This window comes from Sceloporus undulatus, chromosome 9 (assembly GCF_019175285.1).
Source record: "Sceloporus undulatus isolate JIND9_A2432 ecotype Alabama chromosome 9, SceUnd_v1.1, whole genome shotgun sequence".
In the NCBI taxonomy this organism is placed as follows: Eukaryota; Metazoa; Chordata; class Lepidosauria; order Squamata; family Phrynosomatidae; genus Sceloporus; species Sceloporus undulatus.
Genome location: NC_056530.1, coordinates 14,470,254 through 14,492,149, shown reverse-complemented (window position 1 = coordinate 14,492,149; position 21,896 = coordinate 14,470,254). Strand labels below are relative to the sequence as shown.

The following is a 21,896-nucleotide window of genomic DNA, read 5'->3' as shown; positions in this document are numbered from 1 at the left end:
AAATGCACAGATATAGGATGGGGGACACCTGGTTGAATGAGACTACGTGTGAAAGGGATCTAGGAGTCCAAGTAGACCACAAGTTGAACATGAGGCCAATGTGATTTTAGGCTGAATCAACAGAAGTATAATCTCTAGATCAAGGGAAGTAATAGTGCCACTCTATTCTGCTTTGGTTAGGCCCCACCTGGAATATTGTGTTCAGTTCTGGGCACCACAATTCAAAAAGGATGTGGAGAAACGAGTGTGTTCAAAGGAGGGCGACTAAAATGGTGAAGGGCCTGGAAACCATGCCCTGTGAGGAACGACTTAGGAAGCTGGGGATGTTTAGCCTGGAGAAAAGAAGGTTAAGAAGTGATATGATAGCCCTGTTTAAACATTTGAAGGGCTATCATATTGTGGAGGGAGCAGGCTTGTTTTCTGCTGCTCCAGAGAACAGGACCTGGAACAATGGATGCAAGCTCCAGAAAAAGAGATTCCACCTCAACATTAGGAGGAACCTCCTGATAGCAAGGGCTGTTTGACAGCTGAAAACACTCCCTCAAAGGATGGTGGAGTCTCCCTCCTTGGAAGTCTTTAAACAGAGATTGGATCGCCATCTATCAGGGATGCTTTGATTGAGAGTTCCTGCATGGCAGAATGGGATTGGAATGGATTGCCCATCTATGATTTTATGACAGATCTAACCCATAAATAGTCAAAGTTCACCTAGAAGTTCTGCACAACCCTTACTGAAATGAACTGTGTTCCACGTGTGTCAAAGCATCTTAGTCTGGCCCCAGATAAGTGGATATTTTACTGTGGCACACGAAGAAGTTCTATATTTTCTGCTCATGGAATTCTGTGGTTTAAAGAATCAAGAGATTCTGCTGCACATAACATGCAAGAGGCTATTCTGCAACTGTGCTGTCACCATTATTTTTCATCAGCCCCACGGATTATATCAAGCTTTAATAAATCAGGCTTATGAGAAAAGCAAAGAAATTCAAGAAATGTAGACAAGTGCAAGCTTTGTAGAGCTGTCAAGGTTCATAAAAGACCTCTTGCTTTATGAAGGGTCTGAGATAACAAAGTGAAAGAAAGCAAAAGCCACTTCCCCATGCAGTGGGCGAAAATGCAGAGTAACAGATGGCTCCCCCCCATTCCAGTACTAGATTATGGCAGATGAGGTTGGCTTTTACATGTCTCCTGGCTTACCTGGCTGCAGCTTTGCTGAGGAGACCTGCCCAGCGGCTTCCGAGACTCTCCAGTTGGCCCACTATCTTCTCCCTGTCTGTAGGCTCGGCTGACTGTGCTATCCTTCCACCCTCAGCTTGGATCATCTCGACAGTGGCTTTCCGGTCATCCAGGAGACGTTGGAGTAGCTTTGGAGCAAAAGTGGTCAAGGGAGTTAGAGATGCCAAACTGACAAAGGAATCCTGCCTTGTAGCTCCCAAATCCTAACATCTAAAAAATGAGCATTCCTTTTGCTATAATCTCACACTGCAACCACTTTGCTCTTCCCCTTAACGTCCTTACATTTCATTCTTTACCATCAAGTTTAAGTCTGTAGTCCTCACCGTGGAAAAGTATCACCCTCTGAGATCTCCACTGCCAACAAGGAAGCGGCTTCAAACCTTTCTCTCTGGGGTTGTCTCCAGAATGAAAGCGGGGAACCTGTCCTCTGTCTCATGCACAGCCTCCCTCCCTCTCCATTTCTCTCCTACAAAAGTCGGCAACTCTCAATCCTGTCCCTTTCTTCAACCCAGAGGAGATGGAGGAGAAAAGAGGGAAGAACCAGATTCCTGACCAACAGAAAGCCAAAGGAGTCTTCCCTATTAACTGCAGGTCATCTAGGGCTGCCAGTGGAAGTCAGTGCCTGAGGCTGAGAGGAAATCATGGAGGAAGCTGAGTCCCACCCTACAAACCAACTCTCCTTTCATCCACACCTTCTGCTGTGGAGGTTTTTAAACAGAGGCTGAATGTCTCCTGCTAGGAATGCTTTAGTTATGGACTTTCTGCCACAGAGGGGCTTGAACTAAAGGACCTTTGGAAACCATTCCCAACCTACTATCCTGTGACTTTATGATTCACCTTTTGCTCCTGGATCTGAGCCTTTACTACTTTGTATTCGGCCGACGGGGGCTTCTGATTGGAGATGAGCTCCTCTGTGTCTGCCAACCAGCTGAGCAAAGGTTCCAGTGCATCCTGAAATTTCCCACAGTGCAATAGGGCTTCCTGCAGTTGCGCAGTTCTCTGGGCTACCTAAATTTTGGCAAAACACACAGGGACATGACACACAAGTCACAAGAGAAATATTTGGCAGCCAGCCAGTCACATAACCTGGGTCCAGTCAAGTTCTCACTCACCATTTTACAGACGGTAAACTGCAGCCCAGTGAGGGTGTTTGCATGCATACATCCCTTGTTCAACCAGCTTCTCCCATCTCCCCCTTTCCACAGTTGTCAGTCTTTCTTTGTCCCTCACCTCACCTGCAACCCTGCATATTTGTATTGCAGGATCCTTAGGGCAGGGGCCTCTTTTATGTTACCCCAGAAGACATTATAAGTTACTTCTTGCAATCAACCCATTTAAGCCATTCAATAACACTGGAAAAGTTCCCTAGCCCTGCTCCAGTGTGACCAAGACGAAGCTGCAAAGAGAGAAGAAGCTACCCATTCTCAGCAGAGGACAGAGCCACCCACTTGGGCAGCCATCAGCTCCCATCTCACTGTTCATCCGGAGTTCCCACTTTCTTCCATGTAAGAGAAGGGGAAAGCACAGCACTGCACCCAAAGCCCTTTGTGTAGCCTTCAACGACAGGAATAACCAAGGGGTGGACATGCACACATCTGGGCAATACACCCGAGTGTCTTGCTGCAACCTAAACATCTGTCTCATCACATTCATCCCATCTGTCTTCCAGGAAACACAACACAAAGAGCATGGGATTCTCAAATGAAGTTTTAAAACAAGTAATTGGCTTTAGCAAGGTGGCTGGCTGCATCTTCAGACCTGACTGTGGGACCCTGCCTTCTCACTGTTTGTTGTAGTGACATGGAGTCTACTTGCAACGTTATAACCACTTCACTCACCTTTTTGTTGAGGGTATTCCAACGGGCATTGATGGCTTCCATGTCGTGTTCCAAGCCCTGCACATCGCAATTCTTTCCTGCGCTCTGGATGAGTCCCTGACCAATCCCATTGACTTGCTGGAGTTTCAGCTGCAAAGGGTCCACTTGCTCCTTCTGGAACAACTGAGCAAAAGGCAGAAGGGGAAGAAAGAATGTGAGGAGGACCTTCATTGTAAACTACATACTTTCATATATTTTCTTAAATGTGAGTGAGAAATGGAATGCATTTTTATCCTGCAGGGAACTTGGGTTGGCATATATGGTTCTCTGAGCCATGATGTCATCTTCACAACAACCTCTCCAAGCTAGATTTCAGTTACTGGAGAGAGCCAGGCTGGCCCAATGTCAAGTCAGTTGCCTCTCAGCCACTCCATGGCTGTTTTAAGATTTGAATCTGAGTCTCCCTCATCTGAATGGTTGTCATTGCACCAAAATACATTGCTCAATTCTTTTACAGACATACCTGGAGGCCACCAACTAACTTTTCCAGCACAGAAATGCATCTCTTCTTCAACTCGGGGGGTCCCAACAGACACCAACAAAGCTTTTATCAGTGGGTCCCACTGACCCAGGAAAGATGCATGTGAACAGAGAGCATTAATGGGAATTCAAACGGTATCTTGCATTGGGGACTCAAAAGCGTTCTGCACAGCACAATCTGAAGTTTCACTTAACCTCTGGAGAAAGATTTTTAAAAGACCAAAAGAAAAGAGAGGGTAGGGGAGAGGGGAAAAGGTGTGTACTTTGAGCTCCATAGAGCAATCCTAGCCACCCATTTAATAGTTGAGAGGAGTTTAGATGTTGTTGCATTTGGACCTGGGAGAAACCTCATCCTTCAGTCAAAGTCACCACTCTGCACTAAAACACTAAACAGAGGCTTGGAATGAAAAGCAATAAAAAGGCTGGCAATGCTCCCTCACGCAAAAGGAAAAGGAAAGGAAAGCCAGATTAGAGAGCCAAGCCTCTGCAATCCTTATGAGGCAGAACACTGATCCTCTTCCTTGCAGAGGCTGTTCCAACTTCCAACTTTCCCCTGAATTCTAGAGATCTGTTAGCACATACAACACACACACTGCAGCCTTGCAACAGTTCCACATGCCCTGTACTTTGCAGGCCTCACAACACTGTAAATATACTGAAAACCATCTGCCACATTTTCAGTTTAAAAGCTGAAGAAAGATTTATGGGTTAGCCTCGTCCTCCAAGATCTTCCCACGTACTTCAAGATGCGTGTGTGTGTGTGTGTGTGAGAGAGAGAGAGAGATTGAAGATAGCAAGATAAAATCCCACCCCTTTAATGCAGAGCACGGTTCATGTGAGAGGGCCTTGGATCTCCTGACCAGAACATAAGGGCAAGCAGGAAGCCTTTCCGGCACCGGCACCTCGTGGCCACTCCCCTGGCCCTTGGGAAATGGCAGCTGGAGGCAGCATTGATGGCCAGAGACAATTCCTCTCTGTGGGACAAGAAAAGGCACATGCAAGCACTATCAGGAGTGGCTATTCTGCTGCCTAGCCAGGATGTAGGGGCACAGGAAATGAATGAGTCACAATGTCAGAGTAAAGGAGAAGCAAGCTGCTGGAGTTCAGAGACCTTCCAGTGTTAGCAAATCCCTACAACAGAAGGTGCTTCCATGCTGAAAATTGCAGGAATCTGCACATTTTGCATTTTTAAAATTTGCAGGTGGTGTGACATATGCCACAAGTTTTTTTACCCAGCATCCACATTCTCAGAAGCTATTTTCCCCCAACCAAACTGGTCAGTGTCTTCCCTAAAACTCAAAGTGGAATGGCTGTGCTGGCTGAGGTGATGAGATGTGTCCTCCAAAACATCTGGAAGGCATTGATCAGTAAAGGCTGTCCTAAAGTGTCCTTGGATCCTAGGAAAAGCACCCAGGGCTATTTGAGAGGTGCCTGGTTTATCCCTTGGCTCTCCACTTCAGCTCCCGGCTGCACTGAAGGAGCAATGAAAAAAATTCCCTGGATGGCAAAGCCACAATGAAGACAAAACACTCAACAGAGAGAAAAACAAGGACTCTGGCTTGGGATGGAAACTAGTCCCAAGTCTTGTTTTTGAGAATGCAGTGGAACTGCAAGGGACTCCAAGAGGCTGACCTAGCTGAATCTACTTTGTTTCTGGACCCTCCTGTTCTTGTATAAAGGCATCTCTCTCCAGACTTGGGGTGGAGGGAATCCTCTCCACCTTTATTCAATAAAACAAAATTTGCTTTCTGTTTCAGTAGGTTTACTACAACAAAGTCTTAAGAATAATAAAACACACATTAGAAATTTAAATAGGACAAGGTGTGTCGGTATCCCAAAGATTCTCTGAAAAAGAGATCCTTCAGTCTGGAAAGCAACCAAAAAACAAGAAGAATCTTCCCCAGAAGAGCGCTGTACAGCTTTGGTGCCACTCCTACGAAGGCCCTGTCCAGGGGAGCCATCCAGTCCACTCCAGAGAGTGGAAGGATCCATTAGAGTACAGTACTTTTGAGGAAGGACAAGTAGGAGTCCTTAAGAATCAGCCTTCAACAAAGAAACATCCAGAGTAGTTTCACACCTCTTCTCCTTCACACCACCTGGAGTGTCTCAGCCTCAGTTATGCTCCTTTCTGCAACTAGGAACGCAAAATGTGCTTCAACCCAGGAAGGCTGGATGGTGAGTGGGGCTGGTGTGTGCAGTCCATTCTGCAGGGCTTCAAATGACTAAAGAGAGCTCTTGTCAGTCCCTATGCCAGAATAGACACCCATCCCACGGAGGGGGGTCAGTACTGTGCATCTGGAAGATCAGATCTCTACCATCCTCAGTTCCCTCTCCGCATAAGACAGTGAACACAGGCCTGCTCTGCAAGGCTGAGGAAGCTCAAGCAAAACCACCCTAAAATGCTAATGAATGGTGGAACAGGAGGCGCAGCAGCAGATAAGGTGGCATTGTTTGTCCTGGGTTGCTAAACAGCAGAGGCCCAGAGCCAAGATGACAAATGGGAGATTAAGGAGGATTACTTCACACTGTCCTCTCCTTCTGTGGGAAGAGAGCAAAGGATGGATTTATTCAGCGCGCACCCTGCTTTTCTATCCCAAGCTGCAGCCACATTACTTTCCTCCTCTGGTCATTTCTACTTCACTTTCACACTAGATGCAAACCTCTCACTGTGCACCTAAAAAGGTCTTTATGTCAGGCGGGGAAGAAACCCGAACCAAAAAAGGAACACTCTTGTCTCACAAACCATGACCTTGGGCCAGTCACAGTCTTTCAGTCAATCCTATTTTGCAGGACTGCAAGGGCTGTGAAGTTAAATGTCTGCAGAAGTAAGGAGAGATGCTCACAGAGATTGAGTCCACTTCACAATTATACTGCTCTGATTACACTTCAGCTGCCATGGCAACATCCCATGGAATACTGGGACCTGCAATTTAGGGAGAGAATTTCTTGGCAAGAGCTCTAGTACCTCACCAAGCTACACATCCCAGGCATGACAGTTAAAATAGAAATTGTAGCATGTTCATGTTTCATGAGAGGAAGGATGTTTACAGAAACTGTGGAACATTTCTGCAAGTTAAAGAGTTAACCGCCATTTCCAAACAAAATGCATCCAAGCTCCTCTGCTGCAGTGAAAGCCAAAGGGGTCAAGGTTTACAGAGGGCCTCAAGAGAGAGACAGCTGTTTTCTCTCTGATGGGATACGAAGCCACAAGTCTGGTCTGGAAAAGACAAGGGAGAGATTTATTCCTCTCTTATAATGTTGGGCAACTTGTCTCCAGAAATGGGAACATGCCAGGACATAAAGCGAAGATGTTGTCCAGAGCCACAGAACAATTCTGCCGTTGCAACGACTGATGGCAACGTGACAGCAGACTGGAACTGCTTATTTTACATCATTTGTGTGTGTGTGTTTGTGTGGAATGAGACCTTGTCAGAAGCAACGCAGAGCCCTGGTCTGATAAGCCAGGCATGAGGCGCATGCCTCCACCTCTTCCTACCCTTTCGGGCCACAACCTCAGATGAGAAACTTATTTTTAAAACCAACACAGAGGAGGACTTTGAAGCATTTCGCTGGGGCCAAGCAGCAACAGCTGCTGTGTTTGGGTGCACACGATCCAGAAACCAGAGACAGGTTCAGTGGAGGAGATTTGAAAATCGAATTTTAACCACCGCCTCGGCAGAAAATATTTGGGAAGAGCAGCTTGACGGCTTGGAGGATTCCAGACCACTGGCTCACCAGATTCCCCTGGAAAAAAGCTGCAAACCTGTCCTTGGCAGGGATAAAATAACAAAGGCAGGAAAAGGCTGTAAAACTGATCAGCAGAGGAAAAGGATTGGGCTGTCAATACATTTTCTGCTGACAGGGGGAGGGTCACTTGGGTGGTCAGGGCAATTTCTGCACCAGTGCAAAGCAGCCATCCAGGTTTTCATTTCAACATGCAACACCAAAATTCGAATGCAGGGTGGTTGAGGACTAGCCTTGAGCAAGTTGCAAGCTCCAAATTAAAACCCAAACTGCTGGAAAGCTAAGAGAAAGAGATGATTCTATGATTCTATAAGGCTGCTATATAGTTTGAGCCCACAAGGGGAGCAGGATGGAGATAGAATAACCTTGAATTAACAAAAAGGAAGTCATTCCAACAGGTTGTGTGATGAGTACTGAAGATAAATGTGATGCACTGAGAAACAAAGAAAAATAGCATTCTTGCTAAATTTACACGTTCCTAGATATTGCTTAGACTCAAGTTATAGTTAGGAAAAAAATTATCAGTAAAACAGATACAGAAACAGGCTTTCCTAATGCTACTTAGATCATCATCCATTAGTTGCTTTTTCTAGTAGAAAGGTGTGCCTTGAAAGCTACCATGGTGCAGTGTTCTGAGTGTTTGACTATGACTCTGGAAAGCAGGGTTTGAATCCCTTCTCAGCTAAGGAAAACCCACTTGGGAAAGTCATACTCTCTCAACCTCAGAGCAAGGCAAAGGCAAACCTACTTTGAACAAAGTTTGCCAAGAAAATCCCATGTTAGGGTTGCCTTGGAAAAAGGAATAGGCATGCAACAACAAAACATCTTCTTTCAAGTCACCAGCCTATGAATTTCACAGTGTTTTCTTACAGAATGACTACTAAGAAGCCTTCCTCTGAATGTAGACTACAGCACGTGGTATTCCCTGGATGTCCAATGGTTAACCAGGCCTGATCCTGCTCAGCTTCTGAATCAAACAGATCAAATGCCTTCAGAGTATTTAGAGTGGCTCTACCTTCTGCTTGAGACCCGGAAAGCTTCCTGTGACCCATCTTAGCCTTGCTTTACCAATCCCCATGCTTCACTGCAAACTCCTTGTTCTTTCAGCCTCACCTGGTTATGGCCAAAGGCTGGCCCACATACTGTTCAAGAATCAATGCAACACACTTTCCGTAAGGACATTCAACAGATGCAGTCATCAGGGAGCCAGGATGTCTGCATGCCTCCCTCCATTGCAGATTAGGAAGACAGAGCTGATGGGGAGGAGCACTTTCTCCAACTGGAATCCTCTCGGTGACTTATACTGGTGTGACCAGTATAAGTGCTTTTTAAGTATGCAAGAAGGTATCCATGGTATGATGCTGCACAAGGAACTTGATCCTCCACTGGCGTTTAAGAGGATCTCCCCCAGGACTGCTTACCTGGTCTGACTGGGGAATCCCACAGCTGTTTTGAACTCCCATTATAGACTTCATCTCATCTCACCTTGCCTAGTCTGGCCATGTGTTCCTGCATCTCACAAGGCCTTTCTTCTCTCTTTAGATTCCCCATCAACTGAGAATGTGACAGTCACATGCCCCCCCTCAAAGTGGTCTCTGCAAATTCTCTCAAATTTTCGGCACTTTTAAAACATCTAAACTTCTTCCAGCCTTTCCTGTTTGCATAGGCTGTAAGGAAACCAGATCTGCCATTCACACCTATTTTGCTGGCTGGGCTTTTCCAATCTCTTTCCTAATTAAAAGCTACAACTACACAGGCTTTTGGCTGTGAAGCCTGCATTTTTAAAAACTTAACAAAGAAATCCCCTGGCTTTCTGCCGGCAGTTGGAGCCTCTTTTCTCCATGATTAACTGCTACTTGAGGGCAGTTTGCAAGCCTCTGGGTAACTTTGGTTTCCCTCCCGCCTTTCTCTTCCTTTTGGAAAAGTGCAACTGTCTAAAGCGTGAGAAACTGCAACTAAGCCAAACAAAGCTTGTGAAGCTTACCAAACTAGCCGAACTTGGTTGACATCTGTCAAAATCAGTATCCAGAAGCAAACAATGCCCTTTTATAGAAGACTCATGTTGCAAACAGACTCTGCATACAATCCTCTCTTTTTCACAGTGTTGCTGTATAGAAATGTTTAAAAGTTTAAGAAAGGAATGAAGAATTTTTTTAAAGTAATATCTCTTCCCTGTGAATTTGACCTGCAATGGCAGTTAGCGTTTGTAATTTATGTAAGGCTTTCAAGTGTGAATTTGCCCCACACCATCTCTCCCTTAGCAACACATTTGCCAGCGATGAGTTCTGTAGCTATGTATACTTAATCACAATCTTTCAGTAGAACATGTATAATTTGCTTCTCAGTACTTGAATGTGAATGTTACCTGAATAAGGCAGCCAGTTCAAGGCAGTAAGAGTGGGGAGGGGTATTTTATATAACAGATAGATTTACCCTCCCAATCTCTTCCAAAGACAACAAAAATAATTTCCCACTGTTTCTTCCTAGGCCTTGGAAAAGAGAAATTACTGTAATTCCCTTTTCCAAGTGAGGAGGAAACACCAAACTTTAACCAGGAGGAAGCAGTTTCCAGGCACGCAGCCGCTTTGTGCTGTAGAAGCAGCCTGGGCCAATCCACTCTGGCTTAACTCCTCACTTCCTCCCAACTCTCCAGGAAGCGATTTAATCTCCTACCTAACAGCATGGGGGGAACCAGGGGAAATAAATACCTCATTATCTGGAACCAATCCATCCGTTCTGTCTGGGGGCCCTTCGGAGGCAGCAGCAAGGGAGGAGATGGAAGGTCCTTCCATGCCTGGCATGGCAGTGGTCAGCTGCTGCTCAGGTGCTGCAGAAGTTGGCAACTGGGGCATCCTAGGGCCTGCCTGCCACAATGCTCCAGGTGCCAAGGGGAGCAGATATCTGCTGCCATCTTCCAGCTCTGGTAGAACGACAGCAGCTCCAAAGCCTTCTGCCTTTGGTGGCAAAAGGATAGCAAGGCCTTCTTCCACCTCTTGGGTCACCTGGATGAGTTTCTCATCAGAGCTGGATATTGTGACTGGCTCTTCTGAAGAGGGCAGCTCCTCTCTGCTCGGAGGCTGAGCAGGCCCATTTCCCATGCAAAAGGGCATGGAGGCTGAGAAAGCTTCCTCCAGACCTGACTCTGCTGGTACTGACTCTGGGGCACTATGCATCCAAGTGGATGCTGGGTGGTCATCATTACCATAACCATCTTCATACCTAGGCAAAGCAATGACCTCTGCCACCAAATCACTCACATCTGGTAAAGAAGCATCCAAAGCTTCCAATGGTGGCAATAAATGTTCTTCTGTAGCTGCTGGACCAGCAATGGTAGGAGACCCTACTACAGCATCAATGAGCTCATCTGTGCTCTCCAGAAGGCTACCAAGAACCTCTTTACTGGCCAGAGAACTAACAATGTCAGCTGCTTCTTCAGTGAAAAAGGCAAAGTCTTCGATTCCAGGCTGGGCAGCAGAGAGGCACTCTATAAGAACCAGAGAAGAGGTGTTGGCACCCATAAACCCACCACCAGCTTCCTCACCCTGTGATACTTCATTGTTCCCACTATGTTCAAAAAGCCACCCCAAGTCCCCATCTTCCAAGATATCGCCTTCGACTGCTGTTATCTGCCCAGACATCTCTGGTGGTTCCTCTTGGAAAAACAGATCACCCATAGCATTGTCTCCCTCGTATGCTATCCCTGGCAAAGGCTCAAGTTGACATGGACTGCTGCCGTCCTTTGCCTTGAGGTCTCCAGAGGAGTCTGAGTATTTTACCAGTTCCTCTGAGTCCTCCTCCAGTACAAAGTCACTTTGTGAGGGGACCCAGGAGCTAACTGTGCCCTTTGTTTCATTAACATGGCCCTCATACAGGGAGCTCTCTCTGTCCAGTTCTGCAACCTCATCCTCAGAAACCAGCTCTGGGACACCCCAATTTGAGAAGTCAGTCCTTTCTGAAGGGTTCATCTCATAACAAACAGTCAATTCTTTCCCCTCAAGGTTCACCATCTCTGGCTGGGAGTCCAGCTCCTCAGCAGTGGTAGCAAGTTCATCATGGTTTGGAGAAGTCTCTCCTTCCCCACAGCTGGTGACGGCTGATATTTCTTCCTCAGCTACTCCATCACCTGTGGAAACATGGGCACAAGGAAGTGTCCCTCTGAAGCCAGTGACATCAACTGAAGCCACAGCTTCTCCCAAGGCAAAGTCCAGCCACCCCTCAACTGGGCAGTTTTTGAGCAGTTCAGGAGCTGTCAAGAATTCTGTCCCATACTCTTCCATTTGACTGACTAAGGAGGAGAGGGATTGTTGAGAAACAGCATCTTTTGCAACTGGAGGACTACAAAGCATTATGTTTTCTGAGTCACCAGAAGTGTCCCGTTCCGAGTAAGACTCCGACACGGTTGGCTCTGTAGTGCTCGCTACCTGAGAACTGTAGGTGGCATCAAAATCCTCCAGGTCAGACACCACAGCCGAATCGGCAGCACTGACTTCAAGGTGGGCCAAGGGCTGGGAAGGTTCTGCCGAGTTCTCAGATAGCCACTCTGAGTCTTTCTGTGCATCCAAGTCTTCCAAACACAGGCTGGTGCCTTGGGTCTCCAGGTCAACTGGAGCTGCTCCATCTTCCTCTTCTTCATTCATGCAAAGCTCTTCCAGTTCCAGGAACATCTGCACGGAATCCGTATCTGAGAACTGCTCTGCAGCCAAAGGGCTGGGAAAAGGTCCTGAACCAGGAACCAATTCCTCCTCTTCCAGTTGGACTGTTGCAGCTCTGGCATTGCAGGCACTATCTTCTTCTTCTTCCTCCTCCTCCTCCTCGAGAGCAGCAGCATTTAAGTCTCCATGCGTTTCCTGGGGAACCGGAGCAGAGCTGACATCCTGCAGCTGTGAGTCATCCCAGAGTTCCTGCCAGCAAGACGAGGGACCAGAGATCTCCTGGACATCGGGGAAACTCTCCACTGTGGACACAACACTTAAGGGCTCCTTTTCTTCGGAAATATCCGCCAAGCCACCACTCTTTTTCTCAGCGGCCTTCTCACCCTCCGACATCAAGGTCTGCTCTTCATCAGCCTCCATCATGATCAACCGCTCATCCTCTTCAAACCTCAGCTCCGATTCAGTCTTCTCCCGGAGGCCAGGGGTGACAAGAACGGTGATCCCTGGGTCCAGGAGCTCCTCGCTCAGGCAGGGCGACAAGGGCACCATTTCTATGACGCAGTCGCTGTCGTCAGCCTCCAAGGTGTCATGGCGCCTGGCACCCAGGGTCGCTTTGATGGAGTTTCTCATTGCCCTAGGCCACGTGGCGCTCGAGAGCTCAAAGTCCCGTGGCTTTCCACCTGTCAGGTCAACCACCATGTCCTCTGGCTCCAGAAGAGGCTGGCACTCCTCCTGAAGAAAGTGCCCACTGAAGGCTCCGCTTGAAGGCTTTGGCTCCTGAACCTCTGGAGCCCCGGAGGGTTTGGAGGCATGCTCCAGGGTCAATGGCTCCGAAGTGGAGTCTCCATGGTTGGGCCGATGGGGGCTCTCTGCCAAAATGGTGGCAGAACCCGGCTTCTCTTGCAAGGATGGGCTGGAAGCACCGGCTTCAGAGACTTCGCTCAGGGAGGCCTCGATTCTCTCAGCAAATTCAGGGAAGTTGGGCGGCATGAAGGACTTCCATGACCGGCGGTTGAGGTTCTCCTTCTTCTCAGTGTTGGGCCGTCGCTTGGCGGGAGCGGGAGCCGGCTTGGAGACATCGCTGCTGAGCTTCAAGGCATCAAAGATGACCCTCTCATCCAACTTCTTGCTCTCAGGTGCCTTGGGCTCCAAGGCGGATGGCGTCCCTACGGCAGTTCCATTGCTGGAGATGGTGCTGGCATCTGATTTCTCCAGGGTGCTCTTGGGGGGCTGCCCAGTCTTGGGGGGGCCCTGGTCGATCTGCTCATTGATCCTCATGGTGTCGTAGATGGACCTCTGGGGGACGTAGCAGTCCTCAATGTAGCCGTCCTCCTCCTCCGCCTTCCCCAAACAAGCCGGGCTCTGTCTCAAACAGTCAGGCCTGCTCAGTGGCTTGCCCATACTTTAGGCACAGACAACAAATATATATATATATATATATATATATATACCTATACCGGAATAAATTAAAAAAGCAACTCAAGAGTCTTGGAAGCAAATGTCTCCATCATCCAGAGCAGCAGGAGAAGGGGCATGCTGCCTCTCGGAAGGAGCCCGAGGGCCCTCAAGCTCTCCCAGGACCCCCAGGCCAGGCGCTGAAGTCCGCGGGAGTGGAGAGCCCAGCAGTCCAGGCAAGAAGAAGCCTTCTTCCACCGAAGGAGAAGCTGCAGCCGGGCTCCTTGGGGCTAAGGAAGCAGCCCCGGGCCAGAGAGAAGGAGGACTGCCAGCCAGCCAGCCAGCCACGAACAAAGGCCCGGCCGCCGCCGCCGCCGCCGCCGCCTTCCTCCTCCTCTTCCTCCGTCTCCTTCTCCTCCTTCATGCCCTCCCGCCGGGGCTTGGCTCTGCAGAGGCAGCCAAGGAGCGCAGACCGAGCCCCAGCCTCGCCTCCCGGCCTCCTCCTCCTCTTCCTCCCCTTCTTCGTCTTCTTCTTCTCCGTCCAGCGCCGGGGAGCCCTTCATGCCGCGCCGGACCGGGCGCCTCCGGCCCGCCTCCTCCTGCTGGCATCCCAGGGCCGAGGCTCCAAGGCCCCAACGGGGAGCCCCGCCGCCCTTCTCCCGGTTTCAGGGGCGGCCTGGGGGCTCCTTTGGCCTAGGGAAGGCAGCCCCGGCCGAGGGAAACTTCTGCGCCTCCTGCTCCTGCTTCTTGCCGGCGAGACAAAAGGCAGCGAGGCGGCGGAGGAGGCTCCGCGAGGGACGAGGCGCTGCTACTGCTCCGCCTTCCCCTTCCCCTTCCTCCTCCTCCTCCTCCTCCTCGGAGGCAAAGGAGGGGCTCCGCAGCACCGGACCCACCGACCGACCCAGCCAGGGCTGGACCGGCGGCGACAAAGCCTGGAAAGGCACTCCAGCGGGACCCTGGGCAGAAGGGGCATTCCGCCAGGGACCCTGCCCCAAATTCCGCGCCATGGGGCCAGGGCAGGAAAGGGCCAAGGACAGCTCTCTCCTTTTTCTGATGGTGTTTTAAAACATCCCCATATTCCATCAGGAATATTTCTTATTTTAAAACAGTTGGCCCTCTGGGCAAATCGGGTTTTGTCCTTAAGGGTTGGACAGGAGGATGTTGCCTGACCCTTCCCAGGAGTTTTATGGATAGAAAAGAAAAAGAGAGGAGGAGGAGGAGGAGGAGGAGGAATGAACTCTGGAAGGGGGGCAAGGCAAGATTGGTTAGCCCCCAGAGCACCTTCCCCGCCAGCCCTCCTTTGGGGGAGAAGAGGAGCAAGAGACTGAACCCAAATCCCAGCCCAAAAACCCTTAGGGGACTGCCTTGATAGCAGCATCCAGACCAAAGGGCCAGAAGACTGGAAGAAGAAAAGCAGAAGAGAGGGCCCTTTCCCCCTAAGAATACCATGCCATGCATGTTGAAGTATTTCAAACTGGGCTCTGATTTTCAGCCACACATTTCGGCTCATTCCTTTCTTTCAGTTAAGATGCAAGATCTCTCTACAAGTGATTCTATAGACTAACATGGCTTAGGGTTAGAGTTAGGACTTCCTTACTCTACCTGTGCCAATATGTTCTTCCCCACTATCATCCCTATGTCAAACGTTTTCCAAAAGGTTACTCTGCTTCAGGAAGGAAAGGAAATGTTGTTGTTGTGTGCCTTCAAGTCATTTCCAACTTATGGCAACGCTTCCATGGGATTTTCTTGGCAAGATTTGTTCAGAGGAGGTTTGCCATTGCCTTCCCTTTAGGCTGAGAGTGTGTGACTTGCCCAAGGTTATCCAGTGTGTTTCATGGCCAAACTGGGAATCAAATGCTGGTCTCCAGAGTTGTAGTCCAACTCTCAAACCACTATGCCACATGTTCCACTTTATAGGAGCACGAGCCTTTGTGAATTGCAATCCACATCCTCAATTCAGGAGGAAGATACCATTTATGGCTTCAGGCATATAGTAGCAACATGGTGGATGTAGCCACTGGGATGAAGACAGTGACAACCTCCTACTTGCATTGGAAGAGCAGGGGTGCATTTCCCCTTCTGCTGACAAACAGCCCAGAGTGCTGAACGGCCTGAGACTTGCTGCCCCACCTTGGTCACCCTAAGCAAGATGGAGCCCAGGTGCGTGTGGCAGGTGCGCATCCCAAGCAGCTGGGAAGAAGCAGAGGTGGAGAGCTATTCCTGTTAATCAGATCATATTTTAAATATGATTTCCTCCCTCAAGGCGAGGAGGGTAACTTGGCAACCTGGGAGCGGCCTTTAATTCGCACAAGCATGCACTCCCCCTTCTGAATTAAGGGATGAGCCCAACTGAGGCGATGCAGATTTCTCCAATTGGGTGCATCAGAATTAATCTCATCGGCCCACGTTTAGCTGCGGTGGGAACACAGGAGAAGGCTTCTTCCCGCATGGAAAAAGAAATGCCTTCCAGCTTGACAGATCCCTCCAGGGAAAGACAGACAGACAGGCCCACTTTCTCTTTCTGAATCTCTCATTCAGAGAACTTCCTTCTCCTCACTTGGCGCAAAAGCCCAGCAGACACCCAGACGTTCAAGTCGCAGAGCAGAAAGTCTAGGCCTGCTTGCAATAATTGGGTGCAGCTGTAACAACAATCTGTGCAACCGTTTTGGTTTTTTTTTGTCTTTTTTTTAAAAGTCCTTTTTCAACTTGCTGTTCAAATTGCCTCCAATTGCACAGGATCGTTTTTAACGGCTTTCCTGGAGGAAGAATCTGAGGAATTCCAAGCAAAGCTTCCATTCCCTCCTCCTCCTTCTCCCCCCAACTCCTCATTTCCAGCCGCCCCACTTGCTTATAAAGAACGATGTGTTGAGTTTGCAGCCAGGAATTCTTTTGCTATTTCCTCATCCAGTCACATGCCAACAAAAGGAGCGCCAACATATATTTCCCCCCCAAATGAAAAGGGGAGGAAAGAAAGTCAGTTCTCTTCCCTTTCTCCAATAAAAAAAGTCTGCATTTACAGAGATTGGCTGACTCTGGTCTCGGTCTCTCACCCAGTTTCATCACACCAATTAACTGCCCTGGACCTGAAATACTTGCTCTGACTTGGCATCGGTTCAGGACTCCTGGACAGCCCTGGAAAAATCCCAGATGCCTACAAGTGATACAAAATGCCAGTATCTATGAATTGTTAGCATCCCTCTCTCCGCCATCATCACACACCCTTCCCTTGGAGCGATGCCTAAAATTTTAATCTGGGCAGCTAAGAATACGGAATATCTTTCCCCACAGTTATATGGTGAGAGAGCCCTGGTCCAAGCCTCTTCTGTTATGGTATTCAGACAACAACAGTAAGAAGAGCAGCCCAACAATATCTGGAGGACAGCAAGAGTTTGTTCACCATTGTCCTGAAGACTAACCAGGAGAAGACTAGTGAGATACTAGTCTCCTGGTTAGTTGGAACTTCTTAGTGAGGAAGGATTTTCTGGAAACAGCCAGGACTACCAGAAGGCAATCTGACACAGTCTCCTGAATCACTGGACAGACTTGACACAAGAACCTTCTCATCCATAGTAGAGGCAAGAAAGAAAATAATCTTCCTGACATCCATGTTGCAAAGCTCCATCTAAAACTCCAAGCAGGCCTTCACAGCGGTTCCATGTCCAACTGCCCATTCTCCACAAAGTCTGGCAAAAGATCTGATCTCCATCAGAGCCACCTGGTTCTGCCCAAGAAGACATACTTCCATCAGTAATGGGCACCAATTCATCAAACAGGGCTGGGAGGATTCACCTGAAATGCTTGCCTTGGATTTATATTCACAGTGAAGTAAGGAAAGTGCTGAAGCTGAACAAGACCATAACATTTAGTCCAACAGCGATCTCTTCTCAGATGGGAAGCCAGCCAGCAGGATGAGAATACAACAACCTTCCATCCGTTTTGTGGTTGGGAAAGAGAGATACATCGTTCCCTGGAGCTGAATTGCAAAAGAACAGCTATCAGCCAGTTTTTAAGGAAAGTTATCCTTGAAGATCTTGAAGATATTCAAATCCTTTGTCTGTAAAAAAGATGGTCTTGGCAAAGACAGAGTTTGGTAAGTAGTGTTCATAGCGAAACTGCTGAATGAATGTTTTCAAGGGACTTGCCCTAGCAACCTAGGATAGGTCATTTCAGTGGCATCTCACCTGATACAGTCTCCCCAGACCTCCTGGACAGAGTTCACCTAAGCACAGGTCTTATCATTGGCTGCAAGCAAAATCTCCACTACCAGCAGTATTCATTGGTAGGATTCTGACATGATTTCTGGCATTGTTAGGCAGTGAAGGTAGCTGGTTCATCACGTAAGCTTCATTATAGTTCTGCCTTTAATTTACTGTCAAAGGAGTCTTGAACATTCAAGCTTTGAGGGAGCCTGAGGAAATACCAACATGACCGCTCCATCCCTCTTCCCAAAGCAGAGAAGAACTCTAAGTCTTATCATCTTGATCAGTGATAGGTAAAGGTCTAACTGGCTTAGCAAGAAACCAAGAGAAGAACTCAGCTGGAAACAGATGGTCACACCATGTTTCTAACTAGCCACTGTCTTGCCTTTTCCTCCTGTGCAGACAGAATGGCGTTCTCAAAATGCTCTCCTCTCCTGTGGCTAGAACAGGGACAAACAATTCCATTGCTTTCTCACACATTTGAATTTCACACATCCAGGTACATTCTGGTCCAAAACCAATGGACCCAGAGTTCTGTCCCATCTCTTGTTAGGAGTGAACAGAGATGGTGGCTTATGGGGCAGGGTATGTCCATTCAGACCTTCTGGGAGCCCAGAGGACCAGGAGCTCCTGGCAGTGCAGAGATGGAGCAATTACTGAGGATCCTGAACTTCTAATGACTCTCGTAGGATTTCCTGCCTGAGGATAAGCTGTCTGGCACTGTGCCTCGATGACCCTTGATGCCACCAGACTGTGAGCCCAGTTGAGGATTCAGAGGGCAGATGGTCTTTCTTCAAAGGTCTGCTGGGGTGCAGTGGGGTCTCTTCAAGGAAGGAGGCCCATTGAATTCTGCTGTCCCTTCCACCAAAAAAGAGGACCCTCCCTTTGGTTTGCCATACTAGATGGGCTGCTCAACTATGGTGAGTGTGAGCCAGAGTCATCGTGAAGCATGAAACAAGCATTGTATCCTTCCAGACCCTTGTAATGGTGTTGGGCAGAGGAGCCAGCCCTTAACCTGTCCAAATGGTTCCACTAATGCCTACCTTGCCTACTTGTCTGACCCAGAGAAGGCAACAAAATTGGAAGGGAGTAGGAGAAAGACTAAAAGATATTTTGTAGCTCCAACTTAGTCAAGAGAAGAGGAAAATACAGGAAGCAAAGAGGAAGGTTGCTGATATCTATGTATGTCAACTTGATCTCATCTTGGCCTTACTTAGGAACTGATGTGGTTTTTGGCTTGGATGGGAAATCTCCAACAACTCAGACTTTGGTGGTGGTGGGACTCTAGACCCATCCAGCTACATGGCCCTCCCAAGGAAGACAGAAAGGTGAAGAGAAGGATGTTTGAAGTTGCAAAACAAGCTCTGTGGAGTTCAACTCAAACCTCAACTATGAGTAGAAACCCAGGCTCTGAGCTCTCCCATGAAAGCAGTTATCGACTGAGGTGTCCCCTTTCTGGGTGAGATTGTCTGGAGCTGGTGTGAGGGAGATGAAGAGAGAGAAACTCTTATCTACTCCTCCTGCAAAGCTCCTAATCTGGAGGGAGCCAGGAGTGGATTCTGGTTGCCTTATTCAGGAAGGCTCAAGTGTGCTATTCTGGAGGATGGGCACATTTGAGAAGTTGCTAGCAGCTCCTAAGCCTCAGTTCAATTGCCAGACCTTTCAAGATGAGACTCACTGAATCACTGGCTGAATAGTATTCACTTACATAGATCTTACTGGTTCTGTGGGTCAGAAGTAAGGATTTGGTTTAGGTTTTGGGATCCGCTGCCTTATGCACCTTCTCTGGACACACAACCTCAGTTACATTTTCATTGCTGATGACTCTGCTGGCTTTTCTGGGCTGGTTCTACAAGCGATGCCCTCCTCTCTTCTTACTCGAAAGGTAAGTCTGAGTAGCTCTTTCTGTGTCCAGTCCAGGGTGAGTGTCCCTCAAGCGATGGAGAACAGTTGCCTCTGTGAAAGGATGTGCCTTTTTCCCCTCTCTTTTCCCACAAAAACAGAGATTCCCAGTATGAGGCAACACTTCTGGTCCTGGCTTTTGCATCCTGGCTCCTACAAGAAAGGCATTTTTGCCTGGGGAAGGGGTTTCTAACAAGAGGCACAGGAGCTTCAAATGAAAACCCATTCCTGGGATGCAGCCTTAAAAACACTCCAGACCCCTTTTTAAAAGGTATGTCTAGAAAGTCTTCTTACTGTTCTGGTTCTTTCTGCCATTTCTCTTGGTGCTTTCCAGACCCACTAAGCATCCAGAGACGGTGCTGAACTATATTTACTTGATGAAGCTTGCAACCTCTTCTCTCCCCTAGCAACAATTGAAAGGAAAGTGTGGGGAGATGGGCGGAAAGCAGTTGGGGAACAAGCCAAGGACATGTTGGCTAATATTTGCAATTTATTTCAGGGCCCACCGTTGGACTCTTGAGGAAAGAACCCAAATGCCAGATTCAAGCCAAGGTACGTGGACAAATAAAGTTTTTCTTCAATGTTCATGGAGGAGAGTGAGACAGATTAGATGTTCTTTTAAGACAAACATGGGTATCTTCACAAGGCTTTGGTTTGGTTCAAATGAACATTGTTGTTGATTGTTATCAAGTCATTTCCAGATCATGGCAGCTCTAAAGTGAACCTGCTGCAGGGTTTTCCTGGCAAGATTCATTTAGGGGGAAAGTTTGTCCTTGTTTTCCTCTGAGGCTGAGAGAGTGTGACTTGTTCAAGGTAAGCACTGGGTTTCCTATGGATGAGTGAGGATTCAAACTCTGATTTCCTAGAGAAGTCTTAGGGTGCACTTACTCTGTAGATATAATGCAGTTTGGCACCACTTTTAAGCAATGTACCTCCATCCCCTGCAATTCTGGGATTTGTAGTTTTACGAGTTCTTTAGCCTCCTCTGCCAAAGGGCTCCGGTGCATCACAAAACTAGAATTCCAAGGATTCTGTAGGATGGAGCCATGGAAGTTAAAGTGGTGTCAAACTGCCATTATTTCTACAGTGTAGATTCATCCTTAGTCCAGCATTCAAACAACTACATCACTCTGCCTCAAACTTTACTTGGTACCCAAACTTGAGCCCTGATATTGCATATAATTTATTTGTTCATTTGGAGTATTTATGTCTCACTTTTCAGCTACAAAGGCTCTCAGAGTGGGTTACAAATTTTTAATCAGACAATAGCAAGGTAAAGGAGATATCACATATTAATTAATGGTAAGGCATTATTATTATTATTGCTTGAAATAAAACAATAGTATAGGTAGATTTAAAAAAAAAACCCAACCCTTTTGCCATTTTGTTTTTCTGTTCCCAATTAGAGTGGCACACCAGAACACACACAAAAAGCACAAAATAAGCAATTGGTTCTTCTGATTCACAAATTAAAATCTGTTTGCCTGGTTCACCAACTGAAGCTTTGGCTGAATTAAACCCATTAAAGCTCAAAGAAGCCGCCGTCTTAAGCCGTTGTGCGTTGTGCTTCACAAATAAGGCTGTTGAGGGGGGCAGGCGGAGGGGTTTGTACAGATTGTCAGAAGGAAATCGGAACTCACTCCTAAGTCGTCGTCAGGACATAAGGCAACGCTTCCATAGACGGGACTCCCAAGCATGGAAAACTCGGACAACACAACCCTTGTTCTGCTTATGGGGCCTTGCCTACTGGCTCACTTTCACAATGATCACCTGCAAAACTCATGTGAAAAAATAACAACACAACAGCTCCTCTGGGAAGCAACACAAACAGCCTGCATGGGCAAGCTGCATGAGGAGGCATCACGAAAGGGGTACTTCTAGACTTGCCTTCATGAAATTTAGCAGCTGGAAACCAACAGCCAATGGACTGCTTCATCCAAAATTCAGGTTTTTTAGAATGAGAGAAGAGCTCTCCTCTCAACCATGGCTAAAAAGCATTGGAGGTCTCTGTACGTGCCCTGAGACACCTTCATTCCGTAATACTGCTCCAAGACAGAAGGCCCTTTCACACTTTAATTAGGCTCCTTCCTACAGAATCTTGGATTTATCATTTTGAATTCTCTGCCAGAAAGGGTTGTTGCCTCCGCAAACTACAAATCCCAGGATTTCAGAGATGCAGCCATGGCAGTTAAAGTGGCATGAAATTGCTCTGAAGGTGTAGTGTGAAAGGGCCCTGAGTTTTTCTAATTTTCAGGGATAGGGTGCTTTACGTTATGGTTGCTTCGAAACAATCTAATTTTTGCTGTATGATCATTTGCTAGATGGTTTATAGGATATTATTCCATTGGACAGTTTAAATGGTATCACAGTAGTAAGTATCTGCTATATATAAATTCATTACATTTTTGCTT

The 21,896-nt window shown here is 47.7% G+C and overlaps 1 protein-coding gene across 13 annotated transcripts in view; it reads right to left on the bottom strand.

The window, feature by feature from the left end:
- MACF1 (microtubule actin crosslinking factor 1) overlaps window positions 1-21,896 on the bottom strand; it is a 255,271-nt gene that overhangs the window by 48,349 nt on the left and 185,026 nt on the right. For all 13 annotated transcript variants that reach the window (XM_042440379.1, XM_042440382.1, XM_042440387.1 and 10 more), the window contains 3 exons: window positions 3,075-3,236; window positions 2,074-2,244; window positions 1,198-1,364 (listed from right to left, as the gene is read on the bottom strand). In XM_042440379.1, the coding sequence (XP_042296313.1) occupies window positions 1,198-1,364; window positions 2,074-2,244; window positions 3,075-3,236 (500 nt within the window). The remainder of the gene's footprint in view (window positions 1-1,197; window positions 1,365-2,073; window positions 2,245-3,074; window positions 3,237-21,896) is intronic.